This window comes from Heptranchias perlo, chromosome 39 (assembly GCF_035084215.1).
Source record: "Heptranchias perlo isolate sHepPer1 chromosome 39, sHepPer1.hap1, whole genome shotgun sequence".
Taxonomy (NCBI): Eukaryota; Metazoa; Chordata; class Chondrichthyes; order Hexanchiformes; family Hexanchidae; genus Heptranchias; species Heptranchias perlo.
This window is the reverse complement of record NC_090363.1, coordinates 5675711-5695355: the sequence shown is the minus strand read 5'-3', so window position 1 is coordinate 5695355 and position 19645 is coordinate 5675711. Positions and strand designations below refer to the sequence as shown.

At 47.6% G+C, this 19645-nt stretch overlaps 1 protein-coding gene across 1 annotated transcript in view; it reads right to left on the bottom strand.

The window, feature by feature from the left end:
- The window catches only part of LOC137305154 (chloride intracellular channel protein 1-like), a 30986-nt gene extending 12607 nt beyond the window's left edge, over positions 1-18379 (bottom strand). The window contains exon 1 of the mRNA XM_067973958.1: positions 18017-18379. Within this exon, the coding sequence (XP_067830059.1) occupies positions 18017-18052 (36 nt within the window). The 5' untranslated portion in view covers positions 18053-18379. The remainder of the gene's footprint in view (positions 1-18016) is intronic.
- Positions 18380-19645: the final 1266 nt, after the last annotated feature.

Sequence of the window (19645 nt, the reverse complement as noted above, 5' to 3'; positions counted from 1 at the left end):
AACCAGCATTGGTGTTCAGAAGCACCAATATGATGAGTTAGTCACCAGTCGAGTTAACGACTAAAAGCATATTGGGTAGAAATGGCATGAGTGGGATTCTGCTAATTTTTTTTAAAACCAGGATGGCCACCTATCAGGTGCACAAAGCTTTACAAGGATTCCAGTGCTGAACACTGTGCCTGGGATAAGTCATTCATGAGGTTATTGGATTTTCGTTTCCAAAGGTAAAACAAACACTGATAAAAATCCTGACATCCAAATGTAACAAAGAAATATTTAACTTATTCAGTCACCTTGACACCAGTAATCTTGGGTCTTAGTTTCTGAGTTGTGAGTTATTGTTCTGAGCTGTTGGCCGAACACTTTATTGCCCATCCCTAGTTGGCCTTTAGATCGAACATAAAGGAAAAGAACATATTAATTTGCATTTCTACAGCATCTTTCATGGCTCAGGACGTCCCAAAGTGCTTGACAGCCAATGAAGCACTTTTTGACGTGTTGTCACTATTGTAATGTAGAAATCGCAGCAGCCAATCTGCACACAGCAAAATCCCACAGTGATGTGATAATGACCAGATAATCCGTTTTTCTCGTGATGTTGGTTGAGGGATAAATATTGGCCCAGGACGCCGATGGGATCTCCTCTTTCAAAATAGTGCCGTGGGATCTTTTACGGCCGCCCGAGAGGGCAGATGGGGCCTCGGTTTAAAGTCTCATCTGAAAAACGGCACCTCGGGCAGTGCAGCGCTCCCTCAGTACTGCACTTGAGAATTTGTGCTCAAGTCTCTGGAGCGGGACTTGAACCCGCAACCTACTGACTCAGAGGAGAGTGTGTGCTACCCACTGAGCCACAGCTGATGCGGTAGCCACAATGCACTGGTATTAACTCCAATGGCAAGGGCACCGATCAAGCAAACTGCTCTGCCCTGATTGGTGTGGAGCTTCGAGTGTTGGTGGGGCTGCACCCATCCAGGTGAACAGTGAGTCCTCCATCAGACTCTTGACTCGAGCCTTGTAGATGGCAGAAAGACTCGGAGGGGTCATGAAGTGAGCAGCTCATCACGGGATATGCAGCCTCTGCCCTGCTCTTGTAGTCACTATTATTGTGGTTGGTCCAGTTGAGTGTCTGGTTAATGGTGACTATCCCTCCACATTCCATTCTCCCCTCCTGTGCTTTTATCTTGTTCAAGCTTGTCATTACAACAGTAACTACACTTCAAAAAGTACTTCACTGGCTGTGAAGAGCTTTGGGACGTCCTGAGGTCGTGAAAGGCGCTATATAAATGCAAGTTCTTTCTGCACTGAACATTGTAGCGATTTGTTTACAATTGAATGGCCTGCCGAATCACTACAGAGGGCGTCAAGAGTCAAACTCGTCGTGTTGGACTGGAGTCACATGTGGCCCAGACCAGGTGGGGGAAGGGGCAGGCCCCCTCTTCCCTGAAGGACGTTAGTGAACCAGTTGGTATTCATGATGATCTGCAACTTTCATTCTTCCTGCCCCACCACCCATGGCTGGTCCACACCCGAGCACATCTACTGAACTTCATTTCACAACTTGCCTTTGGGTGGGAATTGAACTCATGACCCCATGGGTGGCCCATCCAGTAACAGAACCACTAGGATACCGTGCGTGCCCATCGGCCAGCAGCTGATGGTCAGCTTTTGCGAGGAACGGGCACCTGGCCATCACCTTCCCATTCTAAATGTGTGGCAGCATCTTCAGCCTCATTTCCAAAAGGGGCAAAACCTATTGCTTGATGGAACCTCACTCATGACACATTAATTCTCGATTCCCATGTGAAACACCCCAGTCAGTTCCCCTGAATCTACTCTGGCTGGCCCACCTCCTTCCACCCATTGAAATCATAGAAGTTTACAGCACAGAAGGCCGCCATTCAGCCCATCGTGCCTGTGCTAGCTCTTTGAAAGAGCTATCCAATTAGTCCCACATTCCCCCACCCTTCATATGCAGCACCCCAAATTGTGGCAGCGGTGGGATTCGAACTCCCCGCCCCCACCGCCGCCAAACCCCGCAGATGACTGCAACCTAAATCCAGGGCCTCAGATTGTCTCACAATCCTCAGCTTATCACCTCCACAAAAACTCTTCACACAGGGAGGAGAGAAAGAAAAGAATAAATCAAGGACCTGTAGCCCAGCACGAGTCCCGGTCCTCAGGGAAGCAAACGGGTAGGAACCTGTTCACCGTTGCTCAGCGCCCCAACTCCCCCACCCACGTCGAGACGCTGTGACACCCGTCAGCAATGGGGTTGGAGTATAAAGATTAAGGAGGTCTTGCTGAAATTATACTGGGCTCTGGTGAGAACACACCTGGAGCACTGTGTACAGTTTTGGTCTCCTTACCTAAGGAAGGATATATTTGCCTTAGAGGTGGTGCATTGAAGGTTCACTTGATTGATTCCTGGGATGAGAGGGTTGTCCTATGAGCAGAGACTGAGTAGAATGGGCCTGGAGTGAGCAGAATGGATCTGGAGTTTAGAAGGATGAGAGGTGATCTCATCGAAACGTATAAAATTCGAAGGGGGCTCGACAGTGTAGATGCTGAGAGGTTGTTTTCCCCTGACTGCAGAGTCTAGAACTAGGGGTCATGGGCTCAAGAGAAGGGGTCGGCCATTTAGGACCAAGATGAGGAAAAATTTCTTCAGAGGGTTGTGAATCTTTGGAATTCTCTACCCCAGAGGGCTGTGGATGCTCAGTCGTTGAATATATTCAAGACTGAGATCGATGGATATTTGGACAATAAGGGAATCAAGGGATATGGGGATAGGGCGGGAAAGTGGAGATGAGGTAGATGATCTTATTGAATGGCGGAGCAGGCTCGAGGGGCTGGATGACCTACTCCTGCTCCTATTTCTTATGTTCTTAGCACTGGGGTTGGTCGTTGCTGCATCGTAAACTTCCTAAACCTCGCTCTCCCTTCACTGGTTTCTCTGCATTCCTTTCGCAAACCAAATATTTACAGGAGTGCAATGACTCAGCAGCAGGACCAGAGTGACAGTCACATGATGGACGCCCTGCCTCAAGCCCAGCCCCCTCCCAGACGCCCTGCCTCAAGCCCAGCCCCCTCCCAGACGCCCTGCCTCAAGCCCAGCCCCCTCCCAGACGCCCTGCCTCAAGCCCAGCCCCCTCCCAGACGCCCTGCCTCAACCCCAGCCCCCTCCCAGACGCCCTGCCTCAAGCCCAGCCCCCTCCCAGACGCCCTGCCTCAAGCCCAGCCCCCTCCCAGACGCCCTGCCTCAAGCCCAGCCCCCTCCCAGACGCCCTGCCTCAAGCCCAGCCCCCTCCCAGACGCCCTGCCTCAAGCCCAGCCCCCTCCCAGACGCCCTGCCTCAAGCCCAGCTCCCTCCCAGACGCCCTGCCTCAAGCCCAGCCCCCTCCCAGACGCCGAGATAATCAATACCAACCTCCGGGGGTCTGCAATACCCTTTTTTGAGATTAGGTTCCTCCCCTCCATTCCAGGATCATCCTGGAATGTAAAGATAACTCCCGACTTCTCTTCTCTCCACTACAACCTGTCTCCTTAAACCCCTCTCCTGTGCCCGTTCCACCCTCACCTCCAACAAGCGCGAGCAGCTCATGGAATACCTTGTCACAAAGATTGAGAGCATTCGTTCGGCTGCCTCTGCCGTTTCCTTCCCTCCCCTTAGCCCACCAAACTTCCCCTAAGGTTCCCCTCCCTCCTCTGCCCTAACCCTGAACTTGCTTCTGCCTCTAGTTTCTCTCCTATCTTCCCCTCATGCTCTCTGAGCTCATCACTCCCATGCGTGCCCAATGGCAACGAGAATTTCGAAAATGATCCAGGAGCAGATCTGGGAACATTGAGCACTCCGGTTTACATCGAGGTTGTAGTCGCATCAACACAGCAACCACTCTCTGGAATCAGCCACCATAAGCCCAACCACCAAACAGTGAAGCTCCAGTATGGCCAACATTGGGATTCCAATTACATCAAAATACTGCAACCAAAGACTTGCATTTCTACAGCGCCTTTCATGACCTCAGGATGTCCCAAAGCGCTTTACAGCCAATTAATACCTTTAAAGTGTACCTCACTGTTGTAATGTAGGGAAACGCAGCAGCCAATTTGCTCACAGCAAGATCCCACAAACAGCAATGAGTTAACGACCAGATAATCCGTTTTTAGGTGTTGATTGAGGGATGAATATTGGGCAGAACTCGCCTGGTTTTTCTTCGAAATAGCGGCTGTGCAATCTTTTACGTCCACCTGAGGGGGCAGACGGGGCCTCGGTTTAATGCCTCATCCGAAAGACCGTCATCCGACAGTGCAGCGCTCCCCTCAGTACTGCACTGGGAGCGTCGGCCTAGGTTGTGTGCTCATGTCTCTGGAGTGGGACCTGAACCCAGGACCTTCTGACTCAGGAGGTGAGCAGGCTACTCACTGAGCCAAGGCCGACGCCAGTAGAAGAGGAGATGACCAGAAGCACGGTGTGGGAAATAATGTTGACAAGGCCCTGGGAGGGTAGTGATAGGAGGAGTGTGCTAAAGAACACAGCCAGGCAACTGGGGAAGGCGGTGGGGGAAGAGAATGGGGAGAGAAGAGACTGCACACTCCCTCCAATAAAGTCACGGACCCATTTACGCAGGTAAACACTTCCTCCCTCCACCCACCCTCCTTCCTCCCTCCCTCAGCCAGATATAGAGGGGCAGTAACTTAAGAGGGGAAGTGGTTAACAGTTAGACACTCAGCTAAAAAGGGAAATGCTATCTCTATTTTCGCGCCTCATGTATTCAGCGAGCATTTTCTCTCCATCAGTAGCTGCCAGGCAACCGTTCAACAGCAGTGGCAACCGTTTCCTGCTCTCTGTGCAGCATTTCACAAGAACGACGCAGAGCCAGCCCCAGCATCAGTCCAGCCTCCTCCTCGGAGTTGCCAACCCTTCAGGATTGTCCTGGAGCCTCCAGGGATTAAAGATTAATCTCCCGGACAACCAAAATCGCAGGGAGGAGATTAATAAAAAAATTTTAAATCGTTTTCTTTCAGCTCTTTCGTTCGTTAGTTGGTCATAAAAAATATTGGAACTAGGGGGGGGGGAAATTAGCTTTTTTGACTGACTGTCAAGGATCATCCAATTGGGGGGAATTAAGAATCTGTTCGCTTTCTAATTGGCTGTGGGAAGGTGGAGCGCTGTAAGGATGGACAGGGTCGAGCGACCAATGGCGGAGGCAGGGCGTTTGGAGGACTTACGATCAAACTCTCTCTCACGCACACTGTGGTTTCACTTCAACTCAAAAAGCTCTGTGACAGACCTCAGACTAAAAAAAAAAGTAGTGAGTGAGAGAGAGGAGGGGGCAACACAAAAAGAAACCTGGACTCTTCACATTCATAAACAAAAAAGAAAGAGTGATTTAAAAGTAGAGTGTATAAAAGGAAGACGATTAGAAATTAATACCGAGGGTCCGAAGGCATGGAATCGTAGGTTACAGCACGGAAAGCCATTCGGCCCATCGAGTCCGTGCTGGCTCTACGCAGGAAGCCTCTTTACAATGGCTATGTTTTCATGCGTGGGAAAGCATCAGAAAGAACAAACGCATTTATATATGGCGCCTTTCATGACCTCAGGACGTCCCAAAGCGCTTTACAACAAACGAAGTACCTTTGAAGTGTAGTCACTGTTGTAATGTAGGAAACGCAGCGGCCAATTTGCACGGAGCAAGATCCCACAAACAGCAAAGTGATAATGACCAGATAATCTGCTCTCTTTTTAAAAAAAAAGATGTTGGTTGAGGGATAAATATTGACCCAGGGCCCCGGGGAGATCTCCCCTCCTCCTCTTTGAAATAGTGGCTGTGGGATCGTTTATGTCCACCCGAAAGGGCAGACGGGGCCTCGGTTTTAACGTCTCATCCGAAAGACGACACCTCCGACAGTGCAGCACTCCCTCAGTGCTGCACTGGGAGTGTCAGCCTAGATCTTGTGCTGAAGTCTCTGGAGTGGGACTTGAACCCATGGCTGTCTCACTGAGCGAGAGCGTTTCATTAAACTGAGGCCTCGCCTGCCCTCTCAGGGTGAGCATAAAAGATCATGGCCAATATTTATCCCTCAACGAAAACGGATTATCTAGTCATTATCACAGGGCTGTTCGTGGGATCTTGCTGTGTGTAATTTGGCTGCCACTTTGCCTACATTACAACAGTGACTACAGTTCAGCCCAAAGCACGTGACGTCCAGCCCACCTTTGCCAACACCACTCACTGCCACTAGGAGGCAGCTCAGCTAGGATTCTCTGAATCGCACAGGACGTTGGCCGAGGGCTTGCTATTCCATCTCATCGTGGAGCATCCTGGCCTCTCAGCTCCTCCCCACAACAACGGGCTCATTAGGAAGACAGCTCGGTGTGCGGCATTACGTGGAGCAACAGGCTCAGTGCAAACACAGCCAGTGGGAAATAGGCACGCATCTGTATCCCATTGCTGCTCCCCACCACCCACTCAATCCTCCAGCCAACTGCCTTTCCCAACTGCAAAGTTACCAGTCATTCACTCCAGTGGTATACAGCTCAAAATGCTGCCGACACAGCCCTGGTAAGGAGAGGCAGAATCTATAACTGTGTAACTGGTATTTTACACTGTTCAAATGGACACAGTTTGTAAATTTCTCAAACCCACCACTACATTTTACCGAAATCTTGGTGACAACACCGTACGTTTGCTTTGGGCAGGGGGGGGGGGGGGTCGCCAACCCTCCAGGGATTGTCCTGGAGTCTCCAGGGATTGTCCTGGAGTCTCCAGGGATTGAAGATTAATCTCCAGGACATTGCTGCGAGCAAAACACCCGGGAGAAAAAAAAAAAATCATAGGAGCATTAAACAAACTTGTATTTTTTTTTTTTATTTGCTCATATAAAAATATCGAAGATGGAGGGAGGGGGAAAAAAAGGCAGTTTGACTGACAATCGGGTAGCGAAGAGTCTATTCACTTTCCGACTGGCCGTGGGAAGGCGGGGCCACACGAATGTGGAAGTGTCGGGGGACCAATGGCGGGAGCGTGGGGGGGCGGGGGGGCAGGAGGTCATAAGGTAACACCTCCAGGAATACATCCGTCCAGAGTTGGCAACTCTAGTTTGCGCACAAACTATCCTTTCTCTTCTGCCAAATGCCCCGCCCCCTCCTATCAGAGCAGCCCTAAGCCTATAAATTTTCTCTCCTGCCTACAGACCCGTACTCCCGCTTAACCTGGACAAGTTCCCGTATTGGCAGCTTGAGCAACTCTCTAACGGAAGGAGACACAAACGTACGCAGAGCTGGGTTAAAATTAAGATTTAAAACCCGTTACAATATTCAAAACACAAAAAAAAAAAAAAGAGAGGTCAAATTAATTTACGCTGGAACAGGTTTAACACAGCACTCTCGGCTCTGGGTCTCCATGGTGACGTCATGGCAACGGGCCTGCTTGGCCTGCAGCCTCGGCCCACAAGCAGGCTCTTTGCAATCCCAAAGATCGCAGGGACGAGGCAAAAATGGTGTGAACGTCAAACAAACGTCACAGGTTCCAGCAGTTTTGTTCCGAAAAATGACTAAATCTTCAGTTGCCAGGCGCGGCTATGTTTAGGCCACTGCCCATCGGAGACACGGAGCTGGGATGGGTACTGGAAGATCTCAGGCACTCGGTTATACCAGCGCAGGGAAGCTCAGCTCGGTGCTGGAATTAAGCAACGATCCAAATTCGGAACTTGAAGCCACCCAAACCAATGCCAGTGTAGAAAATTTACTTCTCAGCTGCAAGTATTGTTGCCAACCCTCCAGGTTTGTCCTGGAGTCTCCAGTGTTTGAAAATTAATCTCCAGGACACTGCTGCGAGCAAAAAAAAAAAAAAAATCCAGGAGAAAAACCACAGGAGCATTAAAACAAAATAATTTTCTTTCGACGCTGTTTTGTTCATTAGTTATAAAAATGTTGGAGACGGGAAAGAAAAGGCTGTTTGATCGAGAGTCAGCCACCTTCTTGAACCGCTGCAGTCCGTGTGGTGAGCGGGATTGTACAATTGAGTGGCTTGCTAGGCCATTTCAGAGGGCGGTTAAGAATCAACCACATTGCTGTGGGCCTGGAGTCACACATAGGCCAGACTGGGTAAGGACGGCAGGTTTCCTTCCCTAAAGGATATTAGTGAGCCAGATGGGTCTTTACGACAATCCAGTAGTTTCATGGTCACCATTACTGATACTAGCTTTTCATTCCAGATTTTGTTTAATTAACTGAATTTAAATTCTCCAGCTGCCGTGGCGGGATTTGAACTCGTGACTCCGGATTATTAGTCCAGGCCTCTGGATTACTAGTCCAGTAACATAAGCACAATGCTACCGTACCTCGCTTTCCAATTGGCTGCGGGGAAGGCGGGGTGCTGTGAGGCTGGATGTGTCGGGCGACCAATGGGGAGAGCGCGGGCGTGGGGGCAGGGCAGTTGGAGGAAGTCATGTGATGCAACCTCCAGGAATACGTCCAGCCAGAGTTGGCAACCCCGAGCTAAAAGTTTTGAGTTTAGAGTACAGGTCTGCAGGCTGAAGCGGCCCATTCTTCAGGTGACCCTAGGGAGGAATCAACTGTTTGATCGTTGCATCACAGTCAAGCCCAACCTGCTCCTTGCTCGTACCAGACATGTAAAAGATAGAAAAAAAAACCTGCATTTGGCACTGGATTGCTCTTACAAAGAGCTGGCATGGGCTCGATAGGCCGAATGGTTACAGCACAGGAGGCGGCCATTCTATGATTTATAAAGCTTACAGCCAATGAAGTGCTTTCCAAGGGTGTTGTAATGTAGGAAACGTGGCAGCCAATTTGCAGCAACGTCCCACAAACAGCAATGAGATAAATGACCAGACAAGCAGTGTGTACCATCCACAGGATGCACTGCAGCAACTCGCCAAGGCTTCTTCGACAGCACCTCCCAAACCCGCGACCTCGACCACCCAGAAGGACAAGGGCAGCAGGTGCATGGGAATAACACCACCTGCACGTTCCCCTCCAAGTCACACACCATCCCGACTTGGAAATATATCGCTGTTCCTTCATCGTCACTGGGTCAAAATCCTGGAACTCCCTACCTAACAGCACTGTGGGAGAACCTTCACCACACGGACTGCAGCGATTCAAGGCGGCTCACCACCACCTTCTCAAGGGCAATTAGGGATGGGTAATAAATGCTGGCCTTGTCAGTGATGCCCATGAATGAGTAAAAGAAAATTGTTTTAGTGATGTTGGTTGTAATGTAAGGATACTATCCACCGGTATGTTCCCCTCCGTTATGGGGTCCCAGTGAAAGACAGATGCTTACACTCACTTTCCATTATGTTAATTTGGGTTTGCCACTTCTTCCCAATCGACATATTGTACAATGCAAATGGGATGGATTTTCCAGTTTGTATATCAATAAGCTGTCAATACCGACATAGAATTTACAGCAAACAGGCCATTCGGCCCAACAGCTCTATGCTCCACACGAGCCTCCTCCCACCCTTCTTCATCTAACCCTACCAGCATAACAATACCTATAACCAGCTTTGATGTCCATGAATCACTGGTGCAGCAACAGTGGGGTCAACTCAATCAAAACTTAGTTCACAAAGAAACATAACATAAGAAATAGGAGCAGGAGTAGGCCGTACGGCCCCTTGAGCCTGCTCCGCCATGCAATAAGATAGTGGCTGATCTTCTACCTCAACTCCACTTTCCAGTCCTATCCCTTGGAGTCCAAAAATCTATCGATCTCACTCTTGAACATACTCAATGGCTGAGCACCCACAGCCCTCTGGGGTAGAGAATTCCAAAGACTCAACCCTTTGAGTGAAGAAAGTTTTCCTCATCCTCAGTCCTAAATGGCCGATCCCTTATCTTGAGACTATGACCCCTAGCTCTAGACTCTCGAGCCAGGGGAAATAACCTCTCAGCAAAACTGTACAGAGTACTCCAGGTGTGGTCTCACCAGAGCCCTATATAATTGCAGCAAGACCTCCAACCCCCTTGCAATAAAGGCTAACATACCATTTGCCTTCCTAATTGCTTGCTGTACCTGCATGTTAACTTTCTGTGATTCGTGTACAAGGACACCAAATCCCTTTGACTACCAACATTTCTTAGCCTCTCACTTTTAAAAAAAATATTGTGCTTTTCTATTCTAAACAGGTCAGCTTTGTGTAATTATTACTTCCTCACCTCACCACTCAACTCAACTCACACATCTTGATTTTTTTTTAAAAAGTCACTTGCTTTCAGTCACTCGTTAATCACAGCTCTGTAAGTTTGCATTGTGTCAATTCTATCCAATTACAAGATGATTAGAGATGAGGCAAGACCATTCGGTCCATCTTAATCCATCCATCCAGGAAACGCCCTTCAGCCCCACCCCATTGCAGCATCCAATTGGTTCTGAAATGATTCTAGGGTTTTCACCTCTATCCTATCTTGGAATCCACTCCATCGTTTGGTCATCAGAACAGGATACAGTACTCAAGGTGCAGCTGACCAAAGCACTGCACAATTTGATCACAACCTCCTCTCACTTATACTCTACCCGGTTACGTAGTTCAACACAGGTTAAACACCCACCCCCTTCACCACCGGCACACCGTGGCTGCAGCGTGTCCTATATACACAAGAGGCATGGCAGCAACTCCAAAATCCACGACCCTCACCACCTAGAAGGACATGGGCAGCAGACGCATGGGAACCACCACCACCGTCTCTAAGTTCCCCTCCAAGTCACACGCTATCCCGACCTGGAAATATAATCGCCCGTTCGTTCATCGTCGCTGGGTCAAAATCCTGGAACTCCCTCCCTAACAGCACTGTGGGAGAACCTTCACCACACGGACTGCAACGGTTCAAGGCAGCGGCTCACCACCACCTTCTCAAGGGGCAACAAGGGAGGGACAATGAATGCCGGCTTTGCCAGCGATGCCCATGTCCGGAGGTTGAATAAAAAAAGATTCTAATGGCTTTGTTGATTGGTACCCTGCATTGGTTGTAGATGTTTAGTGTTGATTCTACCAGGATTCCGAGGTTTCCCAAATTTAATCCTCAGCCATTTCATCACCATTCATGGAGTACGTGTTTCTTATTCTGCCCACATCCTTATTTTGGTCAACTCACTAATTCCAGATTCCTCTGCCCCTCCCATACCATCAGCATATAAAACTACTCTGTATTGCGTTTCCAAATCACTCTCTCTGAAAATGGCCACTTGTTCGCCCGTTTCTAAACTACCTTCTTCCCCTTTCCCGCCCCCTCCCCCCTGCTGTCTAGCGACTCCCTTACAATGGACGTCCGCACCCCACATATCTCCTCCCTAGTCTTAGTAATCGGGGATAAATACCATCCATCCCTGGAGCTTTGTTTGTCTCATGCCCTTTTAGCCTCCCGTCTCACTTGTATCGTAGACGTCAGTTCAATTATCTCGGTTTGGAGAGGGCGTAGTATTCACGTCTTCCCCTCGTGAATACTTTAGGAGGAAGCAATCACTCGGAATATCAGCTTGCTTGTGCTCAGGTGTAGAAGTCTCACTAACATTTTCTCATTGTTGGGAGCTCTGCCTTTTTGACGGTTGCAGACACCGATCCTGCCGTGATTCGATGCCAATGTAAACAGCACCAAAACGGGCACACCTCTTAGAGGCAGCTTTGGTTTTAAACTGTGGCGCCTGGTGACCATCAGTTGGAATAATTTAAGCTTTTCTTTTGCCGGTGGGGGGGGGGGGGCAATAAATAGGAGAAATGGAATGCAAAACATCAGGATAAACCCAATTCCATCACATCAGTATTGCCAACATAATCCAGTGTTTCTCTTAACCTGATGCAAACTTGCTCGTGCTGCTTAAGTGACGAGCTCCTGATTTCAAATGAGTCACCCTGGGGAGCTGCTGAGTGAAGGACAGGTGTTTCCCTGTAGGAAGCAGGAGAGAAGGAAATAAAAACCAAAACAGAGCCGATAATTGTTTTAAAACTGAACAACTGCCATACTCTTAAAAAAAGGGGGCCCCTCTCACTCGCTCTATGCATCTTCCAAGAGAGTTCCTTTGCTTTTTTCTCTCAACGATCAGCAAAAAAGGAAAGGGAACAGCCGTGACTCAGTTGATCACACTCCTGTCTGAGTCAGAAGGTCATGGGTTCAAGTCCCACTCCCGGCACATAGCGCAGGCCGACACTCCCAGTGCCAGTACTGAGGGAGTGCCGCATTGTTGGAGATGCCATCCTTCAGATGAGATGATAAACCAAGCTCTGCCCTCTCAGGTGGACGTAAGACAGCCCATGGCCACTATTTCGAAGAAAAGCAGGGGAGTTCTCCCCGGTGTCCTGGGCCAATATTTATCCCTCAAACCAACACCGAATAAACAGATGGGCTGGTCATTATCACACTGGTGTTTGTGGGAGCTTGCTGTATGCAAATCGGCTGCAGCATCTACCCACATTACAACAGTAACTGTACGTCATTGGCTGTAAAACGCTTTGGGTCGTCCTGTGGTTGTGCAAGGCACTATATAAATGCAAATCTTTCTGTTTCTTTCCACTGAATCCCAGCCCTAGAGACATCGCACAGCTGCAAAGGCACACAGGAGCGCCTGATGAGTTCTGCCAAAAGGCCAATGCGAGGGAGGTATGGTTTCTAAGTACACACCAGGTATATTATATCATAAGGAACGCTGATGTAATCTAACACATCTCATTGTCTGATTTCATCTAACATGCATCACTACATTACTGCTTCACCCTATTGCTAGTCATCTGCCACCAATACAAACTACCAGACATACAGGGGGCTCATTCGCACCTAACTCGCCGGGCGGGATTCCCACGGGATCGGGTGGAGCATTGGTTTTACACCCCGTCTGATATCGCTCTCCGTCAACTTTAACGGAGTGTAAAACCAGCGTCAATCCCATCAGTTTCCCGAGGGGCGGGTTAGGTTAAAATTGCCCCACCCCAAAACCGTCCGTTACGATCAGCTCGGCTCAGTAGATTTCTCACTCGAGCGAGAAGGTCATGGGTCACGGCCGACTCCCAGAGGGGAGATGAGATTTTTTTTAAAAAACGCAGTAAGTCATTACGATCTGGAATGCGCTGCCTGAAAGGGCGGTGGAAGCAGATTCAATAGTAACTTTCAAAAGGGAACTGGACATATACCTGAAAAGGAAAAAATTTGCAGGGCTATGGGGAACGGGCAGGGGAGTGGGACTAATTGGATAGTTCTTTCAAAGAGCCGGCACAGGCACGACGGGCCGAACAGCCTCCTTCTGTGCTGTACAATTCTATGATATCACTTCAAAAGTAATCCATTAAGTTGTAAAGCGCTTTGGGTCGTCCCGAGGATGTGATAAGCCTTTATATAAATGGGATTGCTGTCTATATAAAATCGTTACACAACACTGTATTCACACCTAGCACTATCTGAAGACATCATTTATGGTTCCTTCAGTAATGAAACATGCTCCCTCCCTGGCACTGTCTCAAATACAGCGCACACGTCGTTTATGGGCCACATGCACAAAACTTCCCTGTGACACCGCTCACCAGAATATATATTAGCAGGCTAGATAGGACTAGGGTTGCCAACGTAAGCAAGTAAACAGTATTGGAAAAAATAACGGCACTAAAAACTGACAAATCCCCAGGACCTAATGGCTTTCAACCGAGGGTTTTGAAGGAAGTAGGTGAGGAAATTTCTGATGCTTTAGCTATAATCTTCCAAAGCTCTCTTGATTCAGGAATTGTCCCTTTAGATTGGAAAATTGTAAATGTAACTCCATTATTTAAGAAAGGTGAGAAAGAGAAACCAGGAAATTATAGACCTGTTAGTCTAACATCTTTTATGGGGAAGTTATTGGAATCTATAATTAAAAGGACAATGTGACTGAGCACTTAGAGAAATTTGAGCTGATGAGAGAGAGAGAGAGCCAACATGGATTTGTAAAGGGTAGGTCATGTCTAACAAATCTAATTGAATTTTTTGAGGCAGTAACTAAAGTAGTAGACGGGAATGTCTATGGATGTAGTTTATATGGACTTCCAGAAGGCATTTGATAAGGTTCCACATAAGAGACTGTTAGCCAAAATTAAGGCTCATTAATTTGCCTTCAATTCATTGACCTGGTTAGGTGGTAGAAGACAGAGAGTAGGGATAATGGGTATGTCCTCGAATTGGAAGGACGTGACTAGTGGTGTCCCACAAGGATCTGTGCTAGGGCCTCAACTCTTCATTATATTTATTAATGACTTAGATAGCACAATAGAGAGCCAAATATCCAAATTTGTCGATGACACAAAGATTGGTGGCATAAGTGTAGACGAGAGCATAAAATTACAAAGAGACATTGATAGATTAAGTGAGTGGGCAAAACTGTGGCAGGTGAATTTCAAAGCAAGTGTGAGGTCATGCATTTTGGACCAAAAAAGGATCGATCGGAGTATTTTATAAATGGTGAAAAGCTCGGAACAATGGAGGTCCAAGAGATTTAGGGGTCCATGTACACAGATCATTAAAATGTAGTGGTCAGGTACAAAAAAAAAATCAAAAAGGTAAATGGAATGTTAGCCTTTATAACTGGAGGGCTAGAATATAAAAGGAGGGGCAGTTTTGCAACAGTTATTCAAAGTCCTGGTTAGACCACATCTGGAGTACTGTGCACAGTTCTAAGAACATAAGAAATAGGAGCAGGAGTAGACCATACGGCCCCTCGAGCCTGCTCCGCCATTCAATCAGATCATGGCTGATCTTTGACCTCAACTCCACTTTCCTGCCCGATCCCCATAGAGTCCAAAAATCTATCAATCTCAGCCTTGAATATACTCAACGACTCAGCATTTGGAGTAGAGAATTCCAAAGATTTACAACCCTGGGCACCACACCTTAGAAAAGATATATTGGCCCTGGAAGGAGTGCAGCGCAGATCCACCAGAATGTTACCCAGGCTCCAAGGGTTAGATTATGAGGGTAGATTACATAAACTAGGCTTGTATTCCCTGGAATATAGAAGGTTAAAGATTGAGGTTTTTGGGATTTGATAGGATAGATAGAGAGAATTTTTTTCTGGTGGTGAAGGAGTCTAGGACTAGGGACATAACCTTAAAATCAGAGCCAGGCCATTTAGGAGAGAAGTTAGAAAATACTTCATGTAAAGGGAGGTAGAAGTGTGGAACTCTCTCCCACAAAAAGCAGTAGATTCTAGTTCAATTAATAATATTTATCTGAGATCAATAGACTTTTGCTAGCCATATTAAGGGATATGGAGCCTAGGCAGGTGGATGGAGTTAAGACACAGATCAGCCATGATCACACTGAATGGCAGAATAAGCTCAAGGGGCTGAATGGCCTGCTCCTTTTCATATGTTCTCGCTGTTCAACCTCTTCTTGCCTTTCGCTTTACTGACTTGCGTGGACTTTGTCCAGCCATTTGAGACAGAAGCCCAGAGTAAAGTCACAAATTTACCAATGCTGTTCGTTCCAGCCCGCATCACCGCAGCCCTAGTTCAGGAAAAAGGGAACAGGAGTGGGTCATTCGGCCCCTCGAGCCTGTTCTGCCATTCATTTAGATCACGGCTGTTGACTCCATTGGTTCCGTAAACCATTAAAACCCCTTGCCTAACAAAAATCTCAGCTTTGACATTTTCAATTGACCCCCAGCCTCAATGGCTTTTTTTTTGGGGGGGGGGGGGGGGGGGGGAATTCCAGATTTCCACTTTTTGTGTGACATCACCCCTGAACGGCCCAGCTCTAATTTTAAAGGTTATGCCTTAAGATCAGTCAGCATCTAAAAAAGGGAGGCAGGGTGTCCAGAGATCAGATGGAATGCTCACTCCCAGAGCCATACTGGACTCCTCCTTCAGAACCCAACCAACATATTGTGCCTCTCCAGCATTTCCCGATGTTTTTATTAAAAAGAAATTCCAGCAGTTTCTATTTTTAAAAAAAATGTCTATTAAAGTCTTTTAGGAGTACCGTACGTGGGATGGATATCACATGATTTTAAAACCTTTGAACTGCTTGTAATTTATCCTCCCTGTTTTACCACAGTCCGCAGGAGCCTGACTTGCTTGTAATCTCTCCTCCCATGCTTGTGCCACAGTCTCTCTGAACTGTATTACAAGGCATGGCCCTACAGTAAAACTCCACACTCCCCAAAATCTGACCAAGTGTCCCACATCTCATTTTTAAAGAGAATTTTGTTTAAGCTCATCTCGGTCAGTACAGCAGGAGGGGGGAGGAGTGCAACCACACTTGCAGTACTGCGTACAGATCTGGTCTCCATATTACAAATGGGATACAGAGGCACTGGAGAAGGTGCACAAAAGATTTACAAGGATGAAAGCAGAACTGAGAGGTTATACCTATCAGAAAAGACTGAACAGGCTGGGGCTCTTTTATCCAGAAAAGACTGAGGGGGTGACCTGATAGAGGTTTTTAAAATTATGAACGGGTTTGATTGGAAACATCTCTGTCTACCCTATCATCAGGAGACCAAAACTAGAATTCATAAATATAAGATACTCATTAATAAATTCAATGAGGAATTCAGGAACAACTTCTTTACCCAGAGAGTAGTGAGAATGTGGAACTTGCTACCACATGGAGTCGTTGAGGCAAATAGCATAGGTTCCTTTAAGGGGAAGCTGGATGTGCACATGAGGGAGAAAGGAATGGAAGGATATGCTGATTGGGAGAGATGGAGAAGGCTTGAGTACAGCATAAACATTGGCATGGATCAGTTGGGCCAAATGGCCTGTTCCTGTGCTGTAGATTCAAAGTAATTCTACAGTCAGCACCCCCCAGGGTAGAGGGTAGAAGCCCAACCAGGGTTGTATCTAGCAACCCTTTCTGGAAGGGGTATACACACGTGTGAACAGCACATAAGGAAGGGATCGATTTGCATTATTCCCTGCTCCAAATAGCCTGGTGACAGTCACCCTGGGCTCACATATGTAACATAGTCACTCAGGGTGAACACAGAGGAAGAAAGTCATTGCAACTTATCCAAAACCTACAGTTTCCCTCCACCTCTTCAAATCACAGCATCCTATTGGGTTTCACCTTCCCCCCACTCCACCCAAGAGTCCAGTACTGGATGCTGCCCAGCTCTCATTGAGCCATATCCCAGGACAGAGGAAGGGTATGAGTGAATGAGTAAGAAAGAAACATAGGGGAAAGAGACAGACAAAGAGATAAAGAGCAGGAGGGACAGAGAGAGAGAGAGAGAGAGACACACACAGACAGAAACACCCATTTCCTGGACCCAACTGACTTGTACACTCTCCTCTAATTATAAAAAAAAAACCTCCATTCATGCAAGGCAGTCACATTTTACATACATCCTCACACAAACTGACACAAGAGAGTGAAGAAACTATCCCTGTAACAAGCCCTTTATAACAAGGGGGATAGACTGCACGTCACAGGAAACTTAAAATGAATCACAAGTCACTTCTGCTGCCAAAACGAAAGCACAGATTTTTTTTAAAGGAAAAAGGAAGTGAAGCCAACGTGTAACTTAAAATTTTAAACGAAAGGTTTTGTTGTAACGGAGACAGCCTTCGGAAAGTAAAGCAGGTAGCCTTTTCTTCCCTTGGCGCTCTGTTCATTAACTTTTCATAATGACCAGTCTGTCTGCCACTGGGGGCCTAGAGCCCTGCACCTTGTACACTCCACACTCAGAATTATTAATCTGACACACGTGGTTTTTAAAAATATATATATATATTGGTTGAAGATTTTTAAAAACGGATTGGGGGAAAAACATTGGGGCAAAAAAAAAGTTTTTTTTTTCAACAAAAAAAAGTTTTAAAGTTTAATCAGAAGTAGTTGGGAGGTGAAACAGACGTCTGTGAACCTGATACAGCTCGAAACTGACCAGCAGCAGCAAATGGCCCGGTTGAAACTGACCAAAGAAGGTCTGAAACTGACCAAAAGAGGAGATAAATCGCGCCAAGTAGTTAGAATAACATTTTTTTTGCTCCTCCTTTGCTGGATGGGGAGTCTCGAATGAATCAGCCTTACCTTCACAAAGAGTTCCACTCGTTTTTCGTCAGCCATTGCTCAGAGAGGAATTGCACAAGTTGAGTGCGTGTCTTTTGTTGTTCTTCTCGCCCACACACGTTTACAAAAGTCGAGCGGTTCCTCCCCTGATCGCGGTGCCGTCGCCCCCTCCCGTGGTTTATATACAGCCGATCGTTCACCTTTCTTGGTCGCGCCTGGCACTGGCGGCTCGCTGCTCACACCGTGTAAGTCTCAGTGCTGCGGACCACACCCAGGAAACAGGAGAGCTGAGCTGAACTGAGCTGTGCCGTGTCGTTCTGAGACAGGGGGAAACCCAGAAAACCAATCAGAAAGAGAGAGAGGGGAGCACAGAGTGAGGGAGACAGACATACCGAATGTACTGCAGAGTCAAGCAGAGATATACAGAACAAAATGGATAGTGATGGAGAGAGACGTAACAGAGATTGGCATACAGAGAAAGAGAGGGAGATGGAGAGAGGCAAAAAGAGAGAGAGAGATAGGCACACACAGAGAGAGAGAGAGATAGGCACACAGAGAGAGAGAGAGAGATAGGCACACAGAGTGAGAGAGAGAGAGAGATAGGCGTACACAGAGAGAGAGAGTTAGGCATACAGAGAGAGAGAGAGAGATAGGCATACAGAGAGAGAGAGAGATAGGCATACAGAGAGAGAGAGAGATAGGCATCCAGAGAGAGAGAGATAGGCATCCAGAGAGAGAGAGAGAGAGATAGGCATCCAGAGAGAGAGAGAGAGAGATAGGCATCCAGAGAGAGAGAGAGAGAGATAGGCATCCAGAGAGAGAGAGAGAGAGATAGGCATCCAGAGAGAGAGAGAGAGATAGGCATCCAGAGAGAGAGAGAGAGATAGGCATCCAGAGAGAGAGAGAGAGAGATAGGCATCCAGAGAGAGAGAGAGAGAGAGATAGGCATCCAGAGAGAGAGAGAGAGAGAGATAGGCATCCAGAGAGAGAGAGAGAGAGAGATAGGCATCCAGAGAGAGAGAGAGAGAGAGATAGGCATCCAGAGAGAGAGAGAGAGAGATAGGCATCCAGAGAGAGAGAGAGAGAGATAGGCATCCAGAGAGAGAGAGAGAGAGATAGGCATCCAGAGAGAGAGAGAGAGATAGGCATCCAGAGAGAGAGAGAGAGATAGGCATCCAGAGAGAGAGAGAGAGATAGGCATCCAGAGAGAGAGAGAGAGATAGGCATCCAGAGAGAGAGAGAGAGATAGGCATCCAGAGAGAGAGAGAGAGATAGGCATCCAGAGAGAGAGAGAGAGATAGGCATCCAGAGAGAGAGAGAGAGATAGGCATCCAGAGAGAGAGAGAGATAGGCATCCAGAGAGAGAGAGAGAGATAGGCATCCAGAGAGAGAGAGAGAGAGATAGGCATCCAGAGAGAGAGAGAGAGATAGGCATCCAGAGAGAGAGAGAGAGATAGGCATCCAGAGAGAGAGAGAGAGATAGGCATCCAGAGAGAGAGAGAGAGATAGGCATCCAGAGAGAGAGAGAGAGATAGGCATCCAGAGAGAGAGAGAGAGATAGGCATCCAGAGAGAGAGAGAGAGATAGGCATCCAGAGAGAGAGAGAGAGATAGGCATCCAGAGAGAGAGAGAGAGATAGGCATCCAGAGA